This window comes from Emydura macquarii, unplaced genomic scaffold, assembly GCF_026122565.2.
Source record: "Emydura macquarii macquarii isolate MOO-44397 ecotype Brisbane River unplaced genomic scaffold, CSIRO-AGI_Emac_v2 contig_499, whole genome shotgun sequence".
NCBI classification, from domain to species: Eukaryota; Metazoa; Chordata; order Testudines; family Chelidae; genus Emydura; species Emydura macquarii.
In genome coordinates, this window is record NW_027130636.1 from 4,208,359 (window position 1) to 4,234,508 (window position 26,150).

The 26,150-nt window shown below is 45.2% G+C and overlaps 1 protein-coding gene across 6 annotated transcripts in view; it reads right to left on the reverse strand.

Annotated features, from left to right (window-relative positions):
* The window catches only part of ARMC8 (armadillo repeat containing 8), a 187,472-nt gene that overhangs the window by 15,593 nt on the left and 145,729 nt on the right, over positions 1–26,150 (reverse strand). For all 6 annotated transcript variants that reach the window (XM_067538782.1, XM_067538781.1, XM_067538780.1 and 3 more), the window contains 4 exons: positions 24,104–24,253; positions 17,413–17,508; positions 6,091–6,186; positions 3,613–3,685 (listed from right to left, as the gene is read on the reverse strand). In XM_067538782.1, coding sequence (XP_067394883.1) covers positions 3,613–3,685; positions 6,091–6,186; positions 17,413–17,508; positions 24,104–24,253 — 415 coding nt within the window. The remainder of the gene's footprint in view (positions 1–3,612; positions 3,686–6,090; positions 6,187–17,412; positions 17,509–24,103; positions 24,254–26,150) is intronic.

Genomic DNA, 26,150 nt, shown 5'->3' on the forward strand with positions numbered 1-26,150 from the left:
GCTAACGCAGTATCCTGTTGATTCCACCATGAATTTTGACCCAATCCCAGGTGACGATAGCTGCAAACTCTTCCCATAGTAGGAACACCAGGTAGGTAGTCAAATTTTGAGCAAGGGCATATTTCCCTTTAGATCTAGATATCAGATGCCAAAATGACCACACAAAATCTGAGTTTGTGAATGAAGTGGCTGAGATAGCAGAAGTCAAGGATTGGTCTCCAACCATCCTCCTTTTCGGGTACCAGGACGTAAGTCGAGTAAAACCCACTCCCTTAGTACAGCGGAGGGACATGTTCTGTTGCTCCTTGTTGCAATAAGGAGTCTACCTCTTGTTTGAGAATACCCTTGTGAGAGTGGCCCCTTAAGGGTAGGGGGCAGGGAAGGGGATTTTGGAGGAGGTAGGGATGCAAACTATCGTATACCCAGAGTGGTTGACACTCAGCACCCACTTGTCAGTTATTACACTCCAGGTGTTGAAAAAGAAAGAGTGCTAGATGACCCCCAAATAGTGTGTGGGATTGAGAGGTATTGAGCTTAGTGTTTCGTGGCTCTTGAGCACCTGTCAAAAATAAAATCAAACTGGGAGCTGAGATTGAGATACAGAGCTTGTTGCAGCAGGTGCAGGGAGGCAAGTCTTTTGAACCCTCTATGTCTTGTATGGTGCTTCAGAAGGCCTCTAGTGGAAAAACTGCTGAGCCATATATCTGGATCTAAAGAGTAAGTTTCACTGCCCATCATTAAGGGCAGGCATGTATATCCCCAGGGAACGAAGGGTAGCCACAGAGTCTTTCAGGGTATTGAGGGACTCGTCCGTTCTTTGGTTGAAGAGCTGCAATTCACTGAAGGGGAGATTCTTGATGGTATTCTGGACCTTCCTAGAGAAACCTGAGCCTCCCTGTGCATGATGATGGCAGTAGCCATAGCTGTAGAGGAGGTAACAGCAGCATTGAAAGCAAATTGGAGAGCATTCTTGGCTATTAGTGTGCCTTCACCTATCAGAACTTGGAAACGAGCTCTATCCTGTTGCAGAGGGCTGTCAGTAAATTCCATAAACTTGGTGTTCAGGAAGTCATAATCAGCCAGTACCTGGTAACTGGCTATTCTGAATTGGAAGGTAGATGAGAAGATCTTTCTCTGCAACAGATCTGGGCATTTCCCCTCTTCATACACAGAGGCAGACAGGGGATGTTGCTGTCTGGCCCTTTCAGGAGCAGCTTGGACCACCAGTGAATTGGGAGGAGGTCGAGAACACAAACATTCCGCCCCTTTGGCCAGCACATAGTAACACTCCTCCACCCTTTGGGGGTGGGAGCACAAGTGGCGTCCGGTGGGGAACTGTCCTGGCTCGCTCCAGTATGATTTCGTTAATGGGGAGAGATATTCTGTTGGATCCAGATGAGTGGAAGATGTTTAAGAGTTTGTGCTGCGAGTACTGGACCTCTTCAGTAGGAATCTGTAGTTCTCCAGCAACTCTGTGAAGGTGGTCCTGGAACTGGCTAAAGTCACGGATGGGAGGAAAAGATGTAGGGGTCAGCATTTCATCCAGAGACGATGATAGCAGTCTTACTGGTTCCCGTGGAACTGCCATATCCAGCACATAATGCTCCTCCTCCGAATGATCTGGGGGAGATCTGAAAATCCCCTTAGAGGGGAGGTAAGAGGTGACTCCCTAACAGAAGGGTTCCCAAACTTTCAGATGCGAGGGCTACATCCCTCAGTCTTCCTCTTATGGTGGGCCAGAATGGCCGGGCACACTTCATGAGGGGGGAGGGGGAAGAGGCAGGGCCTGGAGGGGGGAGCAGCCACCAAGCGGCACTGCTTGGGGCCAGGAGCGGCGCGCTGGGCACATGTGGGAGAGGGGTGGGGGAAAGCAGCGGCGCCAAGAGTGGCATACTGGACCCACGTGGGAGAGGGGTGGAGCCAGGAGGGGGAAACGGGCCGGTCAAAATGTGTTGGTGGGCCGGATGTGGCCCACGGGCCATAGTTTGGGGACCTTTGCCCTAACAGATCAGATAGATTCTGCAGTGGGATACTGATCTCAAGTTCCCCAATATGGCCAGTAGGTAGTTGTGGAGGCTCTCAGGGCATGGGGTACTAACAGCCCTGAGTTAGATGCAGCAGAGGTTGGTCCCAATCTTTCAGGTGGCGGAGGATACACAAGATGGGGGGGGGTGGAGGGGGGAAGGTTCATCAGGTCCTTCAGAATCTCCTGATGAAAAGAAGGTAGATTCCAGTTTTAATGTCAGTACCATTGGAGGAGAGTTATATTCCATGGATGAGCTGGACGACAAACTCCTTCCAGCAGTTGACTTCCTTGGTGGTATTATTTTCTCTCTGGAGATGGAGGTGCCCAATGGAGGATTCTGGATCCCAGAGAGCAAAAATGTCCTGTGGAGTCACCAGATTCAGATCTCCTCAATGAGAGGTTCTACTTGTGCGAGCTGCTGGAGGAGATTGTGTACCTGGTGAGGAAGACAGTGCCCTGGATAGGTAAAGTTGACAATGATTGGTCTTCAACGGTGCTGGCAGATCCCGGGGTTTGGGAAATGTAGAGGATGATGGTTCCAACAGATCGCAGTCCGGTATTAATGTAGCCCAATTCTTATGGGCTTTCTTGTTGTGTCTCTGGGATTTAGGACATCCTAAATCCTTACAGGGTGAATTTATGGGCTTGCTCGGCATCAAATCTGACTTCTCTAAAGTGGATTTAGAGGAAGGATTAGTTTCATGCTTATGAAAGTGCTTCCTGGATCCCCGACAAGATCCTGTGGGGGGAGGGCTGTGGGGGTAGAGTCTCCCATATTAGAGTTAGACTTTGCAGCAGGAGGTGCAGTCCTTGCTGTATCCGACAGGATGTATGGAGGGGTATGTATGGAGCAGCAGTTTCTCCTGCATCTGGTTTTGCACTTTTTTCCAGCCTGTCCATTATGCACAGGACCTTAACTCAGCTGTAAGGCCATAACCCTGTCATTCTTTCTACCCTTCCTTCACTGTGACACCTACACAAAATCAGCTACCCAGTGATGGTTGAGTTGTGCTTCACTTGAGGAAAAACGTGTTTTTTGTTTTTTTTTTTGTTTTTTTTTTGGGGGGGGGGGGGGGAGAAGGAGGGTAAATAATGGTTCCTGAAGGCAACAAGTCTCTTTTTAAGCTGCATCACAGCAACCAGCTGGGATCTTAGTCTCATTGCCGTCCCCCCTCCCAGCCTGCCTATTGTCTATCATACTCACGCATCTTGCATCTAGACCAGTGGTTCTTAACCTTTCCAAACTACTGTACCCCTGAAGCCTGAGTCCCACCCCCACGGGGCTGAGGCATGTAACTTAGTTTCATGGCGCCCCTGTAGCTCCAGGCAATTGCCTTTCTTGCCACCCCCAATACCAGCTCTGCACTTGCGACCCCTCTAAAACCCCAGGTTAAGAAACACTGATCTAGACCTTAAGCTCACTGGGGCACAGACTGTATTTCACTGTGTTTGTATAGGATATACATAGTACAATAGGACTCAGTCTTTACTACTACCTAACTTTTGCCATTCTCTCCCATGAAAGGATTTTGTTTCGACAATACTTTCTGCCCAAGACAGTACATGAAAGTATGAGAGTCTCTTACCTTCTTCTTCATTCCATATGAGATTAGATATGCAAAACATGGCAGCAAGCTGGAGTTTAGCATTTGAATGACTCTGAATATAGAAATAGAATTTTTGGAGATTCAGAAGCTAAATATCACAGAACTTTTTAGATTTACATTTTCTAACATTCATTTAAGGACCAAGGTAACAAATCACAGGCAATTTCTCATCCATGAGCTACCAAAGACATTACTGCTATTTAGAGCAGTCAGCTACAGTGTTCATTCAATGGAATTTTACTCTGTCCTTGATTTCAAAACAGATTCTACCTTCACAATATTGCAACAATTGTTGCACTCACTACACCAACCCTGCAGCCAACTTGTTCCTGCTGCTGCCACTCTCTCATCTGTCACCCTATACAGTCCAGTCCAGACTATAGGTCATCAGGAAGATTGTACCAGCCACACTGCTCCTGAGCATAACTGTGTTCTCCTCTGACTTGCTTTCTGTTTCCTGGCTCTCTCACTCAGGCAGCTGGGATGAGCCTGTTTTTAGCCAAGGTTTCCTCAGGACTGCTGTGTTTCTGTTATGTCTTGGGATATCAGTAAGTTATAAAACATTTGTTTGAATTCTGCCTTGACCTGTTGTTCAAGAGGCACCAAATGGAAGGACAGCTACATCATATTGTGTACCCTCATTTCTATAGCAGCTAGCCTGGGGTCTTTAATAGGTGTTGGGGGAATATCTCTATTTAGATTTCTCTGCTTACCTTTCTTCTTTGTTATTTATTTTTCTGAACAAAGGTCTGCCTCAGAGACAATCTCATAGAAAATTCCAGCAAAAGCCTCTAGATAGCTATTTGCAGCCTGGAGCTTCAGCTCTGAGAGGGCCAGCAAGACTCAGTGTAAACAGATGTGTTACTGCCCTGTTAACCCAGCCTTCCAGAAATCTGTCTACAGCCAAAAAGCCTTATATCGGGATGGAGCTGAGCTGCAAGGGACCTTCCCTGCCATGGCAGCCCAAGGTCCCCTGTACGGGGAGCTCTGTGGAAAACAGAGCCTGGGGCTGAACTGGTTGTGTAACGAAGTGTTGGTCCTGGCGCTCTCACACACATCCTTTCACTCTGCTCCAGGGCTAAGTTTCCTTTTAATAATGAGTTCACAGAGCACTGCAGCTTGAGAGGGTCCCTCCATGTGAGAAACTGAGCAGGCTTGGGGAGGGTGGAGGTAACGAACTTTTTGAGCTAAGTTCTCTTTTGAGTTACAGTTTTTGGCTGCACCCCCAACCCAGATAGGCTGGGTGGCCCACTGAGGTGAGCTGGGGGTGGTGTTGGTGCTCCTTCCCCAAGCCATCTGGCGTTGCTACTTGCCCCCTGAACGTTCCTCTGTGCCTTCCTACGGGGGTGCACCCCACAGTTCAAAAAACTCTAGAAGCTGTTGCTAAATGGAAGGCAGAAATCTGGAGGCGGCATGTGACCCCATGTGTCTCCCCCCACGTGTGGCCTCTGCTTATCTCAGATGATGGTACATGGTAGACTACATTATTTGGAAAGGGGTATGCAGCCTAAAAAGTTTGAAAACGTAGCCCAAGAGACTCAGCAAAGGTATGAGATCGCCTCTTATCTGTTCTCATGAGATGCTAACTAGAGGGGAACAGACCAGTGTTAATGCCACACAGGCAGGTTAACAAACCAATACTGGAGTCCATTCCTTGCCTCAGCTAATGGGTATACAATGGAGCACATACTTGAAGGGCTGAACAAGCCTGAATCTGTTGTTCTTCAGGCCATGCTGCCATTTCCTTTCAGGAGGACTGTTGAAACAGCAAGTCTTGTTCGGAGTGACATGGTGAAATGGGGCATTTGGTTCACAGTTTTGTGCTGCTGGTTATTTAGTAGTATTGGGTTTTGGGTTTGCTGTTTCTTTTTTGAATTACTATGTTTATGTACTTGTCAGAAGTGCCTGGGATCTCTTTGTTTTGTACAATTAAACATTTACATTAAGTAGGCTGGAAAGGCCTTGGGAGCAAAAGAATTCATGCTGGCTAGGAAAAGCAACACCATGGATGGGTTAAGCATGTCACTAGGGTGCAACTTCCTTTCCCTCCGGCTGCCTGAGATCTGGAGGATTGGAGTCTACACCTCCAAACTCCCTCCACCCCAAGGGGAGTATTTATTAACAACTCTACCAGACACACCCATCTAATTAAGGTTGAAACACTTTCCATTCCATTACTGTCTGGTGCTAGATGTGTACCTTAATACACTGTAAGGCTGCTGTAGGAGCCTTAATTTTTGGATTATCCTTTTGTCTGAATCATCAGCCTTACTACTGCATCCATGTAGTGTTTGAACTGAATTAACACATATGCTTTCTCTACAGATGGTGCACATGAATTAAGTGTTTGATACTGAAAATTAGTAATTTGTAGAACTTTTAAGCCATGTCAGAGTACCCACTTTCCTCTCCTACAAAAAGGAGAGGGAAGACCCTTCAAAAAAAAATTCCCCATACCATGTAATACTTAATTTTCTGCAAGATGTCATCATTGGTCATAATGAGTTCTTTTGCTGTTGTTCCATCTGCTATGTTGGCAAGGATACATAATGTCTGAAAGAGAGAGAAAGTTGTCATTTGCAGTCCATCTATGGATCGTAGCTTTCCTGACAGTTCCAACCTTTCATGGTCAATACTTCTTTATCAGAATCTGGAGTTTCTAGATTATTTACACACAGGACCAAGTACTTTGTTGGCTCAATGCCATTGACTCCAATGGTGTTATGCCAGCAGAGAATTTAGCCCAGAGTTCTTGTCTAAACCACACAAATAGAACAAGCACAATCACTGGGGACAGCCATTTTAGACTTGATTCTGACCACGAGGGAGAACTTGTAACAAATCTGAAGGTGGAAGGCATTTTGGGTGAAAGTAATCATGAAATGATAGATTTCAAGATTATAAGGAAAGGAAGAAGAGAGAGGACATTGGACTTCAAAAAAGCAGACTAACAAACTCAGAGAGCTGGTTGGTAAGGTCCCATGAGAAGAAAGTTACAGAAAAACAGAATTCAGGAGGGCTGGCAGTTTCTTAAGGAGACAATAGTGAAGGCACAACTACAAACTATCCCAATACAAAGGAAACGTAGAAAAAATAATAAGAGGCCAATATGACTCCATCAGGAGCTTTTCAGCGACCTGAAAATCAAAAAGGAATCCTACCAAAAGTGGAAGAATTATTAAGGAAGAGAACAAAAGAATATCACAAGCATGTAGGGACAAAAATCAGAAAGGCTACTGCACAAAACGAGTTATACCTACCAAGAGACATAAAAGGCAACAAGAGATATTTTAAATACATTAGGAGCAAGAGAAAGACAAAGGGAAATATAGGTCCTCTACTTAGTGGGGAAGATGAGCTAATAACATCAAAAGGCTGAGGTGATTAATGCCTATTTTGAATCAGTCCTTATTAACCAGGTTAGTGGTGACCAAATACTCAACACAATTAATATTAACCACAAGGGGAAAGGAACAGAAGCCAAAATAGGGAAAGAACAGGTTAAAGACTTTTTAGGTAAGTTACATGTATTCAAGTCAGCAGAACCTGATAAAATTCATCCTAAGGTACTTAAGGAACTAGCTGAAGCAATCTCAGAACCATTAGTGATGATCTTTGAGAACTCATGGAGGACAGGTGAGGTCCCAGGAAATTGGAGAAGGGCAAACATGGTTTCCCCTTTTTAAAGGTGGGTACTAAGAGGACCCAGGGAGTTACAGACCAGTCAGCCTTTGACACCTGGAAAGATATTGGAACAAATTATTAAACAATCAATTTGTGAGCATCTAGAGAATAATAGTATTTTAAGGAAATTTTAAGGAATTTTAAGCCAGCATAGATCATTATGCCTTCTTTGACAGGTTTACTGGCCTAGTGGATGGGGGAAGCAGTAGATATGAGATATGTTGATTTTAGTAAGGCTTTTGACAGTCCCACATGTCATTCTCATAAGTAAACTAGAGAAATGCAGCCTAGCTGAATTTACTATAAGGTGGGTGCACAACTAGTTGAAAGACTGAACTCAAAGTATTTGTCAATGGTTTGCTGTCAAACTGTGAGAAGATATCTAGTGGGGCCCTGCAGGGCTCAGTCCTAGGTCCAGTAGTATTTAATATTTTCATTAATGATTTTGATAATGGAGTGGACAGTATGCTTATAAAAGAAACGGTTATTTATTGTAAGTGTGGTTCTTTGAGATGTGATGCAGACATGCACTCCACGTAGGTGTATGCACGCCCAGTGCATTGGAGTTGTAGCCCTTTGCCTAACAGTACCCATAGAGGGGCAAGTGCTCATGTCTGTGGCTGTGGTTCTTCCCGTGGCTATACAAGGTGGCGCCGCCCCAACCTACCTCAGTTACTTTGCAGTGAAAGCCCATGAGAGGAGACTTCAATGCAGAGCGGATGGAGGGTAGATCGTGGAATACACATCTGCATCACATCTCAAAGAACCACAGTTGCAATAAGTAACCATTTCTTCTTCTTCAAGTAGATGCAGGCATGTAATTCCACTTAAGTGACTTGTGAGTTGTACCCCAATTTGGATACAGACTTCCAAGTCTACTGAAATAAGGATCACAGGATCACCCTTTTGAGGTTTATGTCCGCTATAGAAGATGTAGTAATAGCACAGTGGTCCATAAATGTATATATGGACAACCAGGTGGACACCCTGCAAATGTCTAGTATGGAAATGTCACTGAGGAATGCTATCGATGTCACGAGCTCTCGTGGAGTGAGCCTGTAATCCATTGAGGAGGCGTAGCCAAAGCTATCTCATATGAAGGCTTGATACAGGATGTTATTCATCTAGAGACAGGTCTGTGCAGATATTGCTTGCCCCTTCATTCAGTCCACATATAACAAGAGAGGTGAAACATGAAACAGTTTGGTCCTATCTAGGTAAAAGGCTAGCCATTGCCTGACATCCAGAGTATAATAAAGGTGCTGTTCTTCTGGGGAAGAGTGCGTCTTAGGGGGGAAAAGAGGTTAAAATACCCTGCCTAACTCAGATGAAACAGAGACCACCTTGGATAAAAACTTTGGGTGTGGTCACAGTATTACCTTGTCCTTGGAGAATTGAGTGTAAGGCAGCTCAGCCACGAGGGCCTATAACTCACACACCCTCTTTGCTGAAGTGAGGGCTATAAGGAATGTGGTTTTCTGAGACAGGAGGGGCAGCGGACAGGATGCAAGGGACTCAAATAGAGGATCAATCAGAGCCACCAGAATGTCTAGGTCCCCATATGGGAATCATTTCTCGGACCAGAGGATGTAAGCAGAGAAGCCCCTTCAGAAATCTCATCACCATGGCATTGGAAAAAACTGACTTTCCTTGAACCAGGGGATGGAACGCTGCTATTGCTGCCAAATGCACTCTCAGAGAGCTGAATGCAAAGCCTCATTTCTGAAGATGTAGCAGGCACTCCAAGATGTCCAGGATGAAAGTCCTTGTTGTCTGGGTCCTGTCAGCCAAGGATCACACCAATAATCTCTTCCACTTCACTAAGTAGGTCATTGTAGTGAAGGACTTCCTGCTGCTGAGTAGGACTTGTTAGACAGTCTCCAAGCATTGCTTCTCCTCTTCATTCAGCCATGTAGCAGCCATGCCGAAAGGTGCAGGAATTTAATCGCAGGATGGAAGAGTGGGGCCGTGGTCCTGTGCGAGCAAGTCGGGATGGAGAGGAAGTGGTATGGAGGCTGAGCCAACTTCGCAAAGTTTGAGAACCAGCACTGTCTCAGCCACGCTGGGGCAATGAGGATGAACTTAGCCCAACCCGCCTAGAACTTCAATATAACCTGCGGAATGATCGGAATGGGGGGGGGAAACGTACAGAAGAGCCAATTGCCAGCTGCAGTGGAAGGTGTTGGAGAGGGAGCCCGGGCTGAGACTCCTTTGAGAGCGTAATAGTTGACATTTCCTGTTTTCCCTTGTTGCAAACAGGTTGATCATGGGCATGCCCCACATTGCAAAGACAACCTGGCAAACACTCTCCTTCAGTGACCCTTTGTGGCTCAAAAAGAAAACCCTGCAAAGATGTCCCCAAGACAATTTTGCACCCTCCGTAAATGGACTGCAACCAGTGATGTCTTCTTCAATGCAAAATTGCCAGAAGGTGATCAACTCCAGGCAGAGTAACCTGGAATGCACCCCCCCCCTTGGTTTCACATAGTATTTCGCGGTGGTATTGTCGGTGAGTATATGAACCACTGAGTGTCTGATGCAGTCTTGGAAAGCATGACATCCATTGTGGATTGCTCAAAGTTCCAACATGTTAATATCAAGTGAGGCTTCCTGTTCTGACCACAGGCCTTGTACCCTCAACATATCCAGATGCGCCTCCAAACCCAGAAGAGAAGGATTGGTAACCACTGACGTGGTCAGAGAGGGTTGAGCAAAGGGGACTCCTTGACACACATTGTGTGGGGACTCCCATCAGCGCAGGGAATCCAGGAATTGTGGAAGGAGGTGAACAAACCTGTCCAGAGGATGCAGGGCAGGGTGGTAAACTGTCCTGAGCCACATCTAAAGGGGTGAAAATGCAACCTGGAGAATTGGACCATCTGCATGCATGAGGACACATGGCCCAACTGGCTCAGACATATGCAGACTGTCATGGACAGCTAAGATTGCAGACTGAGGCAGAGCTGTTAAATTGTCTGGAATGGTTGGCTAGCAGGAATGCTCTTGACCTTGTGCAGTCTAACAGGGACACAATAATCTCAATTTTTTGACTGAGAGCCAAAGTTGACTTTGCAGTATTTAAAATGAGTCCCAGATGGTTGAGCAAATGCAACAGGGTGTTGATGTGGGTGAGAACCTCCTTTCTGGACCCACCCAGGATTCCCTTCCTTCTGAGATATGCCATGACCAGCATCATGCATTTGGTAAAGACTGGGGAGCAGATGAGAGGTCAAATGGGAGAATCGTTTACTGAAAGTGGAATTTCCTACCACAAAATGCAGAAACTTCCTGTGGCCTGACAGAATGGCTACATAAAACTATACATCCTGAAAGTCCAGAGCAGCAAACCAGTCACTCAGCACAGGGAGGATAGTCATCAGAGTGACTATGAAGAATCTCATGTACTTGATGAGGCTGTGAAGGTCAAGAATAGGCTCATCCTGCCCTTGGATTTCAGTATCAGGAAGTACTGGGAGTAAAAGCTGTGCCTTGATGTTCTGGCGGAACCTCCTCCAGTGCTCCCAACTTCAACAAAGAGCTGATCTTCTCAATGAGCAGTTTCTTGTGAAAGGGGTCCCTGAAGAGGGACAGGGAAGAGGGGAGAGGAAAAGGGGGCATGGAGAGGAACTGGATTGTGTAGGTCAATATGACAGTGTCTAGGACCCAGCTGTTACAGATAATCAAGTCCCAAGCATTGTAAAATCGGGTCAACCTGTCCCCAAAGGGACAGGGAGACGGAGTAACAACTGGACAAGTCCTCGGGACAAAGGAATCAAAGTGGACGCATGGCCTGAGCTGAGGGAGGGCGTGAGGTCTTCTGAAGCCCAAGTCCAACTGCTTCCTCTTGTGAGACGTAGCCCTCTTTCTAGGATAGTCCCATTGTTTCAGGAGGAGAAGTGTTGGGTAATATTGTTGCTGCTGCTGCACTCCACAGAAGCGTCCTTGTGCAGATGCTGTGTACACTCCCAAGGACCTCAAGTAGTACTGGAATCACTGAAAGAGTGAAAAGTGTCCCGTGTCTTATCTTGTCAAAGGGCAAGTCCTTGATAGCTTGCTGGATGTCCAGAGCAATCCCAGAGTTTTGCAACCAGGAAGTCATCCTCATAGTTACTGCCAAGGCCATGGTGTCTGTAACGTCAAGGGCAGACTGCAGGGATGTTTTGGACACAATGCAGCCTTCTGCAACAAATGCCCAGAACTCCTCACGTGATGTCACAGGCAACTGCTCCGTGGATTTAGCCATGGCTGACCCATTGAAGAAATTCATACTCGGTCAGCAAAGTTTGTTGATTAGCAATCCTCATTTATAGAGACAAAGATATAGATCTTCATATCCAGAAGATCCAACTGGCTGGAGTCTCTGTCTTTGGGGGTAGTCTTCAACCTATCCTGCTGGGCCCTGTTATTTACTGCCATTACTACCAGGGACTACCATTACTACCAGAGTTTGAAGTTGGGTGGAAATAGAACCCCTCAAATTCATGCATGGGAACAGAGTAGTGTTTTTCCATGTGTTCTGCCACCAGTGGTACAGTGGCTGGTGTATTCCACAGGGCTCTTGCCAGCTCGAGGAGTGCATCATTTAAGAGCAGGGCCACTCTCCTGAGGCCAGTGGCCTATAAAATGTCCACCAGTGTGTGTGTGTTCTCTTGAAAGAATTCTGCCTGGATGCTCAGAGATGCGGCTACAAGGTGTAAAAGGTTCTGGTATGCTGTAAAGTGTTCTGAAATAGACAGGGAGGATGAACCAGGCAGCATGGCATTGTCTGGTGACAAGGATGAAGAGCTAGTTTTAGCCAGAACTGGCTCTCAACTCTTGAAAAGATATATCTGGGAGGGAGGACTCTAGCAGTTCCATAGGGAGGAAGATTGCTGATGCCTGGGCCTGCAGCTGATTTGAAGCCACCACCAGTGATCCGGCCGGTGACTTCGGCTTCCAGCAGGGTCTGTGTGAACGAAGAGCATCCCACTGAGTCCAAGACCACTGATATGGATAGGGCATTGGTGGCCAGTAGAGGCCGGTACAGGGACCTCCATCCAGGCCACAAAGCATATGCCAACCCTGGAAGCCATACTAGTCCATTGGTGGCCCTGAGTTCATTGAGTGGTGTGAAGCGGGAAGGTAACTACTCCAACTCGGAATCAGAGCCCCGGGATCTTGGTGACATGGGTGGAGTGATACCCAAGGGAGCCAACAGGCAGTCCGATTCATCTGTTGCCCAGAATGAGGTGGGAATTAGTTCCCTGGATGAAGGCGGTACCATTGGTACTGAGCATGCTGGTGCCACAAGCAGTGTCGGTCCTGCAGAAACAATGGTCTAAGAGCATCTGAATATACCAACATCAAAGGGGGTGAGAGCCACCATGGGAGAACTTGTGGTGTCAAATGTGGTAATGTTCAAGAGGGTACCGGTACAGAGGTTCCCCCCAGTTTACAGTACCAGCACAGGAAAGGCAGCATCTGGATGTGATGCTGACAGACATGGAAGTTCAGTGGCTTGCTCCTTCAAAGAGACTATAGATGGTGCAGCCCTGGGAAAATCCTGGACCAATAGTGAGGTTGGGATTGAAAGACAGAGGAGGTTTGCAGCTGCCTGATATGCCAACAATATTGACACAGTTGGTACCGGCACCTCTCTCATCAGTACTGGACTCCACAGATACCCAGAGGCCAGAACAGGAGTCAATGGTACAGGGTTTCTGCCCTGTGCACTTGGTACTAGGAAAGGATCAAAGGTACCCATACCATCCCGCATGCCAGAACCAGCGCCATGCTAGTCCACTCTTTTCCTAGGGAAGGCAGAGGTCTTCCCGCAACCTGGAGCGGTCCCGATTGGTCTTATGAGACCTCTTCCTTGATACTGACAGAGAAGCTCCTCCATCTCTGCGGCAAGGCACCTGCCCTGGAAGGAGAGGCAGGAGCGCTCTCTGAGGGCAAGGGCAATCTTTGGCCCAAGGAGGGCCTTGGTACTGGATCATGCCATCTGGCCTGTTCAAGGGAGTGCTGCTTGAGATGAAGGCTCTGTACCACCTGAGTCCACTATTTAAACTATTTACAAATTCAGCAGCTCTCTTTTAAGGTGGGCCTCGGCAAGACAAAGCAAGCACCGTGTGCAGAGGTCACTGTTGGGGACTGCCCCTCCACATGAAGGACAATGTTTAAACCCTGGTGAGGGCATTACCAGGGAACTAACTATCAACTAACACTATCTAACTACTAACTAACACTAACTTTACACAATAAAAATAGGCTAAGACAAAATGCAAGGTTGTGAGACTACAACCACACAGAGCTCCAACTCTAGCCACGGGCGGTGAGAAGGAACTGAGAGGGGTCATGGTGGCTCCACCTCATATAGCCAGGGGAAGGGACACAATCACGAGGCATGAGTGCAGCACCTCTATGGATATTGCTAGGCAAAAGTCTCTGGCTCCCATGTGCTGGGCATGCACATACCCCAGTGGAATACACATCTGCAGTCTACTCAAAGAAGAATGTGCAAATGACGCAATCTTGGAGTGGCTGCAAGCACTTTGAAGGACAGGAATGACCATCACAAATTGGAGAATTGATCTGAATTGAACAAGATGAAATTCAGTAAAAACAAGTGCAAAGTACTACATTTAGGAAGGAAAAATCAAATGCACACCTACAAGGTGGGCAACGACTGGTTAGGCTGTAGTACTGCTGAAGAGGATCTGGGGGTTATAGTGAATCACAAATTGAATATGAGACAGGAATGTGATACAGTTGGAAAAAAGGCTAATATCACTCTGGGTGCATTAACAGGAATATTGTGCATAAGACACAGGAGGTAACTGTCCTGCTCTACTTGGCACACTGAAGAGAGTCCAGAAGACAGCAATAAAAATAATGAAAGGTTTAGAAAACCTGACCTATGAGGAAAGGTTAAAAAAACTGGGTACATTTAGTCTTGAGAAATGCAGACCTGGGGCATGGGGGGAATGAGACAGATAGACCTGAAAACAATCTTCAAATATGTTAATGACTGTTATAAAGAGGAGTGTGATCAACTGTTCTCCACATTCACTGAAGACAGGACAAGAAGTAATATGCTTTATCAGTAGCAAGGGAGATTTAGGTTAGATATTAAGAAAAACTTCCTAACTATAAAGATAGTGAAGCTCTTGAATAGGCTACTAAGGGAGGCTGTGGAATCACCATCACTAGAGATTGTTAGGAATGGGTTAGATAAGCACCTCCAACCCTTCCATATAGTACTTTCCTACTTACCCATAACTTTTCAAAAGCAATTCAGAGATTTGATATGTTGATTAGGCAATTCCTCGAACCCCCCGAGATGCAGGTCATTCTAGCCACTGATCTGTGTATGTACAAATGTTCCCTTATCTGCCTATATCAAAAGCTATGTCTGCAAGTTATTTAAGGCTTCCTCATTATCAAGCTCGCTACTTTATTATATATACACATTTGAAAAAACTATTGATCATATTCAGCTATTTTAGAATTGTTAACTTAATCTCATTCCTTATTTATTAAGAACCTACTTTCTCCATAGTGTTTCTTTTGCTCCTGATATTTTTAAAAGCCCTTCTGGCTTTGGCTTGTTCTGGGTCTACTGGGGATTTAGGATTGTCCGAATTTGGTTGTATACGTGATCATTGTTGCTAGCACCCTTTCCTAATACATCAGCCACCACCATCACCAACACACCAAAAGTAAAGGCAGCTACCGGGGAGCATCAAAGCTGCCCCTCTCTTTCCTTTGGTCTCTTGCTCTCCTCCTTGTGGACCTGTGTGATCCCTGCAGCATGGCCATTGGCAGAAGCACAGTTTTAGGGGTGAGTTCACTACTCTCCCTTCCACATTTCCCCTGGCATGCTCCCAACCATTCTCTCACCTATTTCCCCTCTTACCTGCTACTGCATCCCTCATGTCCAACAAGTACCCCCCCTCCATCCCCACTCTGCAGTGCCTCAATCTCTCCCTCAGCTAATGCCATCTTCCCCCAGAAGCATCTGCATTTTATCATTCTCCTCCATCCTGCCTCTTTGCATTCCTCTCCCACCTCCCTTCCCATTCTCCTTGTGCTGCTTCTCCCCAAAATCACCAGTTTTAAGGGAACACACTGTACTCTGTTGTGAAAAATGGGTCTCCAAATTTACCCTAATTGTGAGCTCAACTGTAAAAAGTGAGTGAAAGTTCATAAACTGTCACAATAACATATTATAATAAATGTTGATGGGAAAAGTTACAAAAGGGAGACAAACTCTGAATTAGTCCAAACAAAGAGGCCTATTCATATAATTCAAGAACTGTGTTAGGATCCTGCCTGGTATCTGAGAAAAACATGAGACCGAAAATCAATGAGCCAAAATTAGTGTTTCAGAAACTAGGCCTAACTGATGGACAAAATAATGAGTGGAGGGGCTATTCCATCCATCAATCCCTTTTTGGGTCCTTAAAGAAATTTTGGAGAGAAAAATTGACTACTGGATCAAGCTTCACCATCATGATTTCTACCCCCACCATTCCTGGGACCCTGGACCTTCTTTGTCTTAATCCTGAGAGATGTTGTGACCAGACCAGCCCAGCCCAGCCCAGCAACAGGGTCCCATATGACACTGCCACCTCCACCAGCACCAGTTAAATCTGAAACACCATCTGGGATGTGAAATTCTCTCTCTTTCTCCCCTACACCATTAGCCCATGTGTCCTTTTCCTCCGTCATCTTATTTCTTCTCTTTCCTAATCCTACTTTTGTCTTCTGTCCAATAAGAGTCTGGTTTAGCTGGCCACACATTTTGCAACACTGCTGGTACGCCTGTGACCAAGAAGAGGCAACTAAAAGCCATGTCCTGAATGGCCTGATGATTGCAGAAGTTTGCCAGGTCTTAGAGTGGCTGATAGGATTGTGTTGTGCCTGTGTTTCTCCAGCAATAAGGCTGCAAGTGAGTCAACACCAGAGACAGAAACTGTATTTTCTGTCTTTGCTGTTCTTTTCTTTCCCCTTGTGTGTGTGTTTTTCTTGTTTTGTCTACTAGGAAATGGGACTGGATTTCAACAACGACAGCTTCAGCCTAACCTTCAACTAATGTCTTCTTTCCCCAAAAAGGTCAGTTATTACCATCTAACAAGGGGTTTTTTCCCTCTAAAGACTTTGCAGCTAAAGGGAAAGGGAACCATGGATGTTGTTAAAATGAAAACCTTATTTAATACTTCACATTTCAAATGCTTTACCTGTTTTTCCTTCTTTTCTGTATCTTTAATAAAAGGTTACAATGATGTTTAATAACCTGTTTCCATGGCACTAAGTGGGCTGAGGGGTCTGTATACCAAGCCCCGAACCTGGTTTAACACTGGACAGCAACTGACTGTTAAACACCGTTAGCCCATGTAAATCTATTTAAATAAGCAGAACAGTGCTTCACTCCTTTCCTGGGTAACCTCAGCATACCCTGCCCACCTGCTACCTCTTTCCTCGCCTCCCCCTGGAAACAGACAATTTGAACTATCCACAAATGTCTTCTCCGAAGACAAGAATCCTCTGGTCTAGGGAATGGACTGTCCCACTACTGCCATGGAAGCAGCCACTGATAGAGCACTTGGTACCCTGGGGCATTAGTGGGCATGGTTACCCAACAGACCAGCAGGTTGTGAGAGTGTGCGCGCCCATGTTCTCACTCTTCCTTCAGTCCGACTGATTCCTTCTTCCCTCTCCTCTGGCCTTGTATGGTGGGAAGTACTGACCCCTTTCTTACATCCCTGCTGCTCCACTGCACACAGTCCTGATCTTTGCCAAATGTATACAATTCAGTATCACAGAGTTTAAAATTATTCTGAACTCACTTCAAATACCCACCAGAGCACCCATAGCTATACTAAGCCTAAGCGTCCAGCAGAGAAGAGAAATGGGCAGTCTCGTCATTAGCATAGCTGTTATTTTCCTAGGACTTAATCTGACAGATATCATGGTAAAATATTCAAGGCAAATTATTTATAAACCCAAATAGGCATGTGCTGTTACTAATACACTCCCAATGAATACTAACAGCTTAAACCTTTTTTGACACTTTTATCCAGCTAAAACAACACTCAGAACAGCAAAGGGTACCTGCTCTTTGACCTCAATATTGTGCTCCCCTTCCAGAATGAGAGTCACTGCTTGCATGATTTGCTTTCCATGGGTGCTCATTATCTGGTCTATGTGCTGCCAAAGCAATTATAAATACACAATTAGTATACATTTTCTAGAGAAAAGGACAAAATCAGGGACATTCTTATTGTGAACGTGAATAGAATTATCAGCAGCATTCCTAGATGCTAGTATCTTTATGCAAGATATCACAAATGTGAGAACACATCGCAGCAGAAAACAGGAGTTATTTTCCTGTTCATTACTTCAACCAACTCTTGTCACAGGGAGCAGAATAAGTGATTATATGTTTCATCCTACTTCCAATGAAGCCTGTTGAACATAAAAACACTGATGGTCCCACAGCTACACAGTTGTCATGGAGGGCATAATCTGAAGACTGAAGGACTAGGAGTCATAAGGGGACAACCTGCTGAACACAAGAACTCAGTGTGATGCTATGGCTAAACAGGGCCACACAATCTTTTCACATTTAAAAGGGAGAACACCAAGTAGGTGTAGTGGTATCACTTCTGTATACGGTACTGGTGAGACTAGTACTGGAATAGTGTGTCTAATTCTGGTGTTTGCACTTCAAAAAACATACTGAAATTTTGAGGGGGTTCAGAGAAAAGCCACAAAAATTATTTGTGGCCTGAAAATCTGTCTCACAGTGAGACTTAAGCAGTTCAATCTATTTTGCTCACTGAAGCGAAGGTTAAGAGGTGACTACCACTGTCTATAGACACACAGGCATGGAGGAGATAGGATACACAGGAGGACTCATCTAGCAGAAGTAGGCATAACACTGCCCAGTGGCTGGAAATTGAAGTCAGCAAAGTTCAAACTGGCTGAAAGATGCAAATTTTGAAGTGAGGGTAATTAATCACTGGAACAGATTACCAAGGATATGGTAAATTCTTCATCACTTGGAGTCAAAGTCAAGTTTAGATGACATTTAATAAAAAAAATACACACTTCAGTTCAGTGACAAGTTATTAGGCTCGAAACGTGAATTACATGGTGAAATTCTGTGGAATGTGGTATGTCAGAAACTCAGAGTAGAGAATTATAATGGTCCTTTCTGGACTTAAAAAACATTTATGAAAAAAATAGGGTTACACAGGAATAGCTGGGGCCATAATTTGGGTTGCAGAACCGCTTTAATTGATGGTTAAGACACCAGTTTGACTGTCAGATCTCAGGGTGTTTACAAGGCAATTAGAAAACAAATATTTGTATTTGTAGAGCGGGCTAATTTGATATGAAAATTATTGACAATCCAAAGATGCACTTTTTACAGATTCACTTTTTATGATAGACACACACTTTACAGGCGGCTATGTTCCTACATGGAAGTCCACCTTGCCGAATTATTTACTGCACTTTTTCTCTCTATTCTTCACTAGATGGGCCTTTTGCTCTTCCTCCATCCATAACTTTAACCATAAAACAGTTACTCCTTGCCATAAAACAGTTCACATGCCTGAATCTTATATCATCTTATTCTATTCTGTAAAAGGGATATATGAACTGTGTGAATGCACAATCCAATAGATCAAAATCAAAGACTGAAGAAGCTGTTTAGATTAGAATGACATAAGAGACAAGTGAAGTAGCTCAGACACTGGGGCTTGTATACACGGCACTGGCTGTGTGCACGGTAGGGTGCTCTAAGATGCTGCACTCTAATTGCCCTGTGTAGACGCTGCAGGCGCAAAATACCTAGTTCACCTTGGTACCGAGGAACCTTTTAGTTTATACCATCAGGGTCTACATGGGGCAGTTATAGTGCACCATATTAGAGTGCTCTCAATCACACACCTGTAGTGCACACTACTGGCTCTGTGCTCGCAAGCCATTAGTAAGGAGAAGAGACAGTTACTTACCTTTAGCAATAACAGAGGTTCTTCGAGATGTCCCCCTGTGGGTGCTCCACTCCAGGTATCCGTGCATCCCGGCGCTGCTGATTGGTGATTTGCGCAGCAGTGCCTGTATGGGCCGTGCATGCACGGATGGTGTGTCATGGCGCTGTTGGCGCCCTAATCTCCGCACATGTGGCCTGACCCCCTCCGTTCCTTCTCTATCGGGGAGAGTTATAGATACTCTGAAGCAGAGGGAAGGAGGGAGGGTAGTGGAGCACCCACAGGGGGACACATCTCAAAGAACCTCAGTTACTGCACTAGGTGAATAACTCTCTCTTCTTCGAGTGATGTTCCTGTGGGTGCTCCACTCCAGGTGACTGTAGAGCAGTGTCCCACTAATGGCAGGGGGGACTTCGAAGCCACCTTGGTAACTGATGATAGTACTGTGGATCCTAGTTGAGTGTCCATATTAGCATTATTTGTAATAGCGTAGTGGTGCTCACTATATAAACGTGTGCTCGGAAGCCCAGGTAGCCGCCCTACATATTTCGGATATAGGGATGCTATTGAGGAAAGCAACGGAGGTCACCATTGCTCTAGTATACGTCTATTGATGGTGTGTCCCAACAATGAAAAACGTTGTGTAGGACTGTGTCGCTGATCTCCCATTTGTGCTCCAGCCTGAATTTTCTGTTCAGCCTGTCTGCTGTTGTGTTCATGCATCCTGGGAGGTATGAAGCGGATATGTCTATACCCTGGTTTATGCACCAATTCCAAAGTTTTATAGCCTCGGTGCAAAGTGAGTGACAGAGTGAGCCCCTTGCCTGTTTATGTAAAATATGCATGCCACATTGTCTGTCATGATTTGGACTGATTTGTGTCTTATTTGTGGCAGAAAATGAGCGTATTCTTTGCGTACCACTCCCAGCTCAAGTAGATAGATGTGTAATTAGGCTTCTGACAGAGTCCATTGAGCCCGAACAGTGAGGCCCTGCATGTGTGCGTCTCAGTCTATCAATGAGGCATCGCAGTAATTATGATTGATGGTATCCGCTTTTGGAATGGTGTGCCTCTGTATAAGTTGCCTGGGTTCATCCACCAGTCTAGGGAGTCCTTGATTATTGGAGGTACTGTCAGTTGTTTGTTCATTATGTGCCTGTTTGGAGTGAAGACTGGTTGAGTCAAGTTGTGCTCCTATAAATTCTAGGGTTTGTGTCAGTACTGTGACTGATTTCTGAAAGTTTATCTGTAGGCCCAGTTCTTGGAAAATATGTATAGTTCTCTGTGTATTGTATTCTGCCTCTGCATAAATTGAGCGTCGGAGAAGGCAATTGTCTAGGTTCGGAAAGATCATCATGCCTAAGTGTCGTAGATGTGCCATGACCACTGAGTACACTTTGGAAAAGACTTGTGGTGCGGTGGATAGGCCAAAGGGTAAAACCACATATTGGTAATGTTCCGTACTGGCCATAAACCGAAAGAACAGTCAATGAGATGGGTGTATGGTAACATGAAAGTAAGCGTCCCTTTGGTTCTCAGCCCTCGACCTATCTCCTTGTTCTAATGCAGGAATGATTGTTGCTAAAGTGACCATTTTGAACTTTTGAATACGAATCAACTTGTTGAGCAACCTGAGATCTAGAACTGGTCTCCATCCCTCATGCTGCTTCTGTGTAAGAAAATATTGGGAATAGAATCCCCTGCCCCTGTATTGAAGCAGAACCTTTTCTATCGCTCCCAGCTGTAGTAAATGTAGCACTTCCTGCTGTAGCAAGGTGCTTGTGGGAGGGGTCCCTGAAGAGGGACTGGGAGGGTGGGTGGGTGGGTGGAATGGATGTGAAGGGGATGGAGCAGCCCATGTGAATGATTTCCAGGGCCCATTTGTCTGTGGTAATTGCTGCCAAGTTGGTGAAAAAGAGGCACAATCGGTGTCCAAAAATGGTTGGTGTTCTTGCATGGGAGGTGTGTCTCAGACCCTCGACCGAACCCTCAAAATGATTGCTTGGGCCAAGCTGGTTGAGAGGAGGCGGAGTGGTTAGATGTTTGCCTTCTCCTCTGTAGCCTTTGCTTTTGCCTATAATTATCGTCAGGCCTTTGTTGGCGATTGGAAGAGAAGACCTTCTGCTGATAGGGTTGGAACCTTATGGATTTGAAGGGTGCTGTATATATGCCCAAGGTTCTGGGTATCATTGTGGAGTGTAGGGTCTTCATGGAGTGTAGGGTCTCATCTGTCTTTTTTAAGAATAGTTTGTCTTTATCGACGGATAAGTCTTCAACTTTTGTTTGTAGATCTCTCAGGATGCCAGACGATTGGAGCCAGGAGGTGTGGCGCATAGCAATGGCCATGGTTGTTGTGCGAGTTGCCATAACAGCTACATCCAGAGCTGCCTACAGAGCTGTTCGTGCAACCAGCTGACCCTCGTCTACTAGGGATTTCAACTGTGTCTGCTTTTCTTCAGGTAAGTACTGTTTCAGTTAATTAATGTTACCATAATTGTCATGATCATTAAGGCTAGTAAGGCATTATAGTTGGCTACCCTAAATTGCAAGGTTGCTGAGGAGTATACCTTGCGTCCAAACAGGTCTTAATGTTTACTGAGTTTATCGCCTGGAGTAGATTTAGGCTGGGATTGTTTGCTTCTGTGATGCACTGCATCCACCACCAGGAAATTGGAAGGCGGGTGAGTGAATAAAAACGCCATACCCTTTCATGGAACATAGTATTTCCTATCAGCCCTCTTTCAGGTTGGAGGGATTGATGCTGGTGTTTGCCAGATGGTATCAGCAGGCTGCATTATGGCGCTGATGTATGTAATATATGGAGTAACTTATGTTGGGTCTCTTCAACCTCCTGTAGAGGTTTGTCTTGAGCTATTTCTACACATTTGAATAATTCTTGAAATTGTTTGAAATCATCCACTGTAGTCGGTGGGGGAGGTATTACTGCCTCGTTCAGCAACAAGGATGAATTGTGGGTAGGGGAGTTCTCCTCTGCATCTGTCGTCTGATTCCTCCAGAACCTAGATCCTGTGTAGGTGATGGTGCAATGGACTTTTCTAAGGCTGTGGCTGATGTTGAAGGCACGGGCTGTTGAGCGCTACGGGATGTGCCCAGATCCTGTGTCATGTGAGCGGGAAAGATCTCTGAGAGAGCAGTTTCATCTGTTCAATCCACTCTCTCATACTCCTCTCAATCTGAGCCAGTGATCTTAGTGAGGCAATAGATTCTCCTCCGTCCAGGGAAGATTGGTATGGAGAGAAGACTCCCCCATGTGAGCCTTCTTCATCGTTGCTAGACAGTGGCGTGGGAATAGGTGATACAGATGATTGTGATGCCTGCATATAGGGCGATCTGTTGGTGCCATAGAGAGGGGAATGAGAAGAAGGCGTGTCTTCATGTGTACGGTGCCGAGAGTGCTTTGCTGGTGGCCAGTGGCACTGAGGCTGACTGCTCTATCGGTGGTGATTTTTCAGCTCAGTGCCGATGTGTTCTTGGTGCCGACAATAGTAGGCACTGCAGCTGAACTCTCCCCTGAGGTAAACGGTACAGAAGGTAGGGACCTGGCTGGAGACCGCTTTAGTTTTGGTGTGTCTCTAACAGGTGAGGTCATGGCTTTTTTCCTTTTCACTTTGGAAGTTTGAGCCCTAGTGCTGTCTTTTTCTCCAGTCTCCAACTCGGAGGTATGCTGTAGAGACTTCTCCATGAGAATAAGCTTAAGATGGAGATCTCTGTCTCATCGAGTTCGCGCGTTAAGCTTAGCACAGTGGGTGCACTCGGCAGGGATATATCCCTCTCCTAGGAACCTAACACAGAGAGTGTGCCCGTCCGATATCAGGATTGCCACCTTGCAGGATTCGCACCTCCTAAATCCTGATGATCCCAGAATTTCAGGGAAGATCATACTCCCTTCTGAGTAACTGAAATTAGCTATGCTAAAACCACAATATATGTATATGTATATATATATATATATATATATATATATATATATATATATATTTAAACTGTATAACTAAGTTAGCTTAACTAACTCGCCCTATGACTAAAAGCTATAACTAAACTATGCCTAAAATAACTAATTTTTATCTTTTATCCTAAGGGGAAAGGAGTGCTGCAGAGCTTCGTCTCAGATCAGGGACAGTTGAGAAGGAACTGAGAGGGTCGGGCCACGTGAGCAGCAGTTAGGGTGCCAACAGCACTGCGAGACACCATCCGCGCATGCGCGGCCCGTACAGGCACTGCTGCACAAATCTTCAATCAACACCAACACCTGAAGTGGAGCACCCACAGTGACATCGCTCAAAGGAGAAATATGAGTCTCCTTAAGGTATCTGCATCCCTGTAAGCACTCTAAGTTCACTTCAAAATGCAAACCTCTCCTCCTGTTAGCTAGTGTCTTAACAGAGTTTACAAAAATGTATTGTCTGTCAAAAACCTTTCTAAACACAAACAGAATCAAACACCCTGACAAAAAAAGCATTGGTATGTATATGCAGACATAATTCATGAGAGTACACTCCTGCTGGATATGCAGAATTCTCTCTCTATTAAGGATTTTCACTTCATGTGCTTTTATGACCATTTGCGTTTCTGGGTTCAGATACTGCAATAATGCACAATGGAGGCATCAGTTTCAACAATATTCAAAAATGAACTTACAGGGAAGGGTGATTTGCTTTTTAGACCTACTAGATCACTGGAAAGAGTACTATGCATTATGGATTTACAATGCGTCATCTATGATTGCTGGGTTATAGTGTTAAAAAGGAAACTTTTCGGGAGGATCTGTTTGTGGTTTTACTTACCGGGCGAGTAGACAGAAGATTTCTGAGAAGTCCCAACGTTTTCATTAGCACGTTTACATCTGAATCAGAGAGTAACTGGAATAATTGCTCTGTACTCAAACCTTGTAAGATGTCTGCTTTGATCTTTTGTTCTGCTTGAAATGCCATATTCTGAAGGAAAGATACATACAGAAAAACTGAACCATACACCTCATATTAGCATTCCTCCTTCTTTTATTTTTGTCTCAGAGTGTGGCTTCCATTCTGACTAAAAAAGAATTACTACCATCTGCAATGCATATGTACTTGATAAAGTAACCCTGTGAGCCATACAAGGGAAGGTTACTCACCTCGTAGTACCTGAAGTTCTTTGCAATGTGTTGTCCCTATGTGTAGTGCACTTCAGGCAATTCACAAGCAGCATCTCTTCAAGGAGGCTGATGTCCAGGGTCCGATGCTACAACAGACTCCCTGGGTAGGCTGGTTCTGCAAACATCTGAGGCAGCCACCTGCACCAATGTATAATGTCTCGCAAGAGTGTGCACAGAACCCCAAGTCATTGCTCCGCAGATGGCAATGATAGAGGCAGGCTTCTGTGTGGAAATGGCCTCTTCTTTCATCCTTTCCATAAATGATACAAAGTCTAGGAGACTTTCAAAATTTCATTCTCTCTCAGTAGATGGTAAGATCTCTGTGCATATCCAAGGAGAGATATCATTTCTTCCCTCCTGGTATGTGGTTTAGTGTAGAACACAGGTAGATGGATACTTTGGTTGATGTGAAAATCTGACACCTTAGGAATGAACTTCAGAGGCAGTCTCATGGGTGCCTTATCCTTGTGGAAAACTGCACCGAGGTGGTGAGATCTGCCATAAGTGCCCCTATCTCCCCACCTCTTTTGACTGACATGCTACCTTTCGGGTGGGTAAATCAGGCAATAATCTTGTGCGTTTTCTGGGCCCCAATACGGATACTGTGGGACCTCTTATCTCCTCGGTGCAGGGCCCCAAGGGATGGGTACCAATAGTTAAAGAGGAGGGTACTCCCTCAGTTCTGATACACCCTGGAGACTCCTGATGCTCTTTCTGAGCTGAATCCCTCAGGGAGTAGTCTGGGGATGGTTCTCCCTCATTCGTCTTCTGACTCCAACCCCATATCCAATACAAGAGCTCTCAGTCCAAAAGAATGCAGTGATGACCTGTCTCTATTCACTGACGGTACCGGTGATAGTATAGTTCAGTGGTTTTCAATCTGTGGTCCCTAAGGTTTCCAAAGGGGTCTGGCACCTCCATTTGAAATTTTTTATGGGTCCGCACATGAAAAAGGATTGAAAATCTCAACCCAGGCTCAAGGATTCATAGATTTAAAGGCCAGAAGGGACCAGTGTGATCTTCTAGCCTGACCTCCTGTTTAACACATGCCACAGAACTTTCCCAAAATAATTCCTGGAGCACACCTTTTAGAAAACATCTGATCTTGATTTAAAACTTTGCCAGTGATGGTACTTGGTAACTTGTTCCAAAGGTTAATTACTTTCACTGCAAAAAAAACTACACCTTATTCCCAATCTGAATTTGTCTAGCTTCAGCTTCTAGCCAATAGATTGTGTTATACCTTTCTCTGCTAGATTTAAAAGCTCATTTTCAAATATTTGTTCCCTATGTAAATACTTAGAGGCTGATCAAATCTTCTCTTTGAGCTCCTTGAATCTACCACTATAAGGCATGTTTTCTAATCCTTTAATCATTCTCATGGCTTTTTCTCTCAATCCTCTCTGATTTATCAACATCTTTCTCAAACTGTGGCCACCAGAACTGGATACAATATTCTACCAGCAGTCGCACCAGTGTCAAATATGGATGGTAAAATAACCTCTCTACTCCTACTCAAGATTCCCCTGTCTATACATCCAAGGATTGCATTAGCCCACTCAACCCCAGAGTTGCACTGGGAGCTCATGTTCAGCTGAATATCCACCACAACCCACAAATCTTTTTCAGAGTCAGATGGGGATGGTGAGAGGTACTGCAGAGATATTGGTTCTGACTGATGTCCTGGTAGTGGGTAT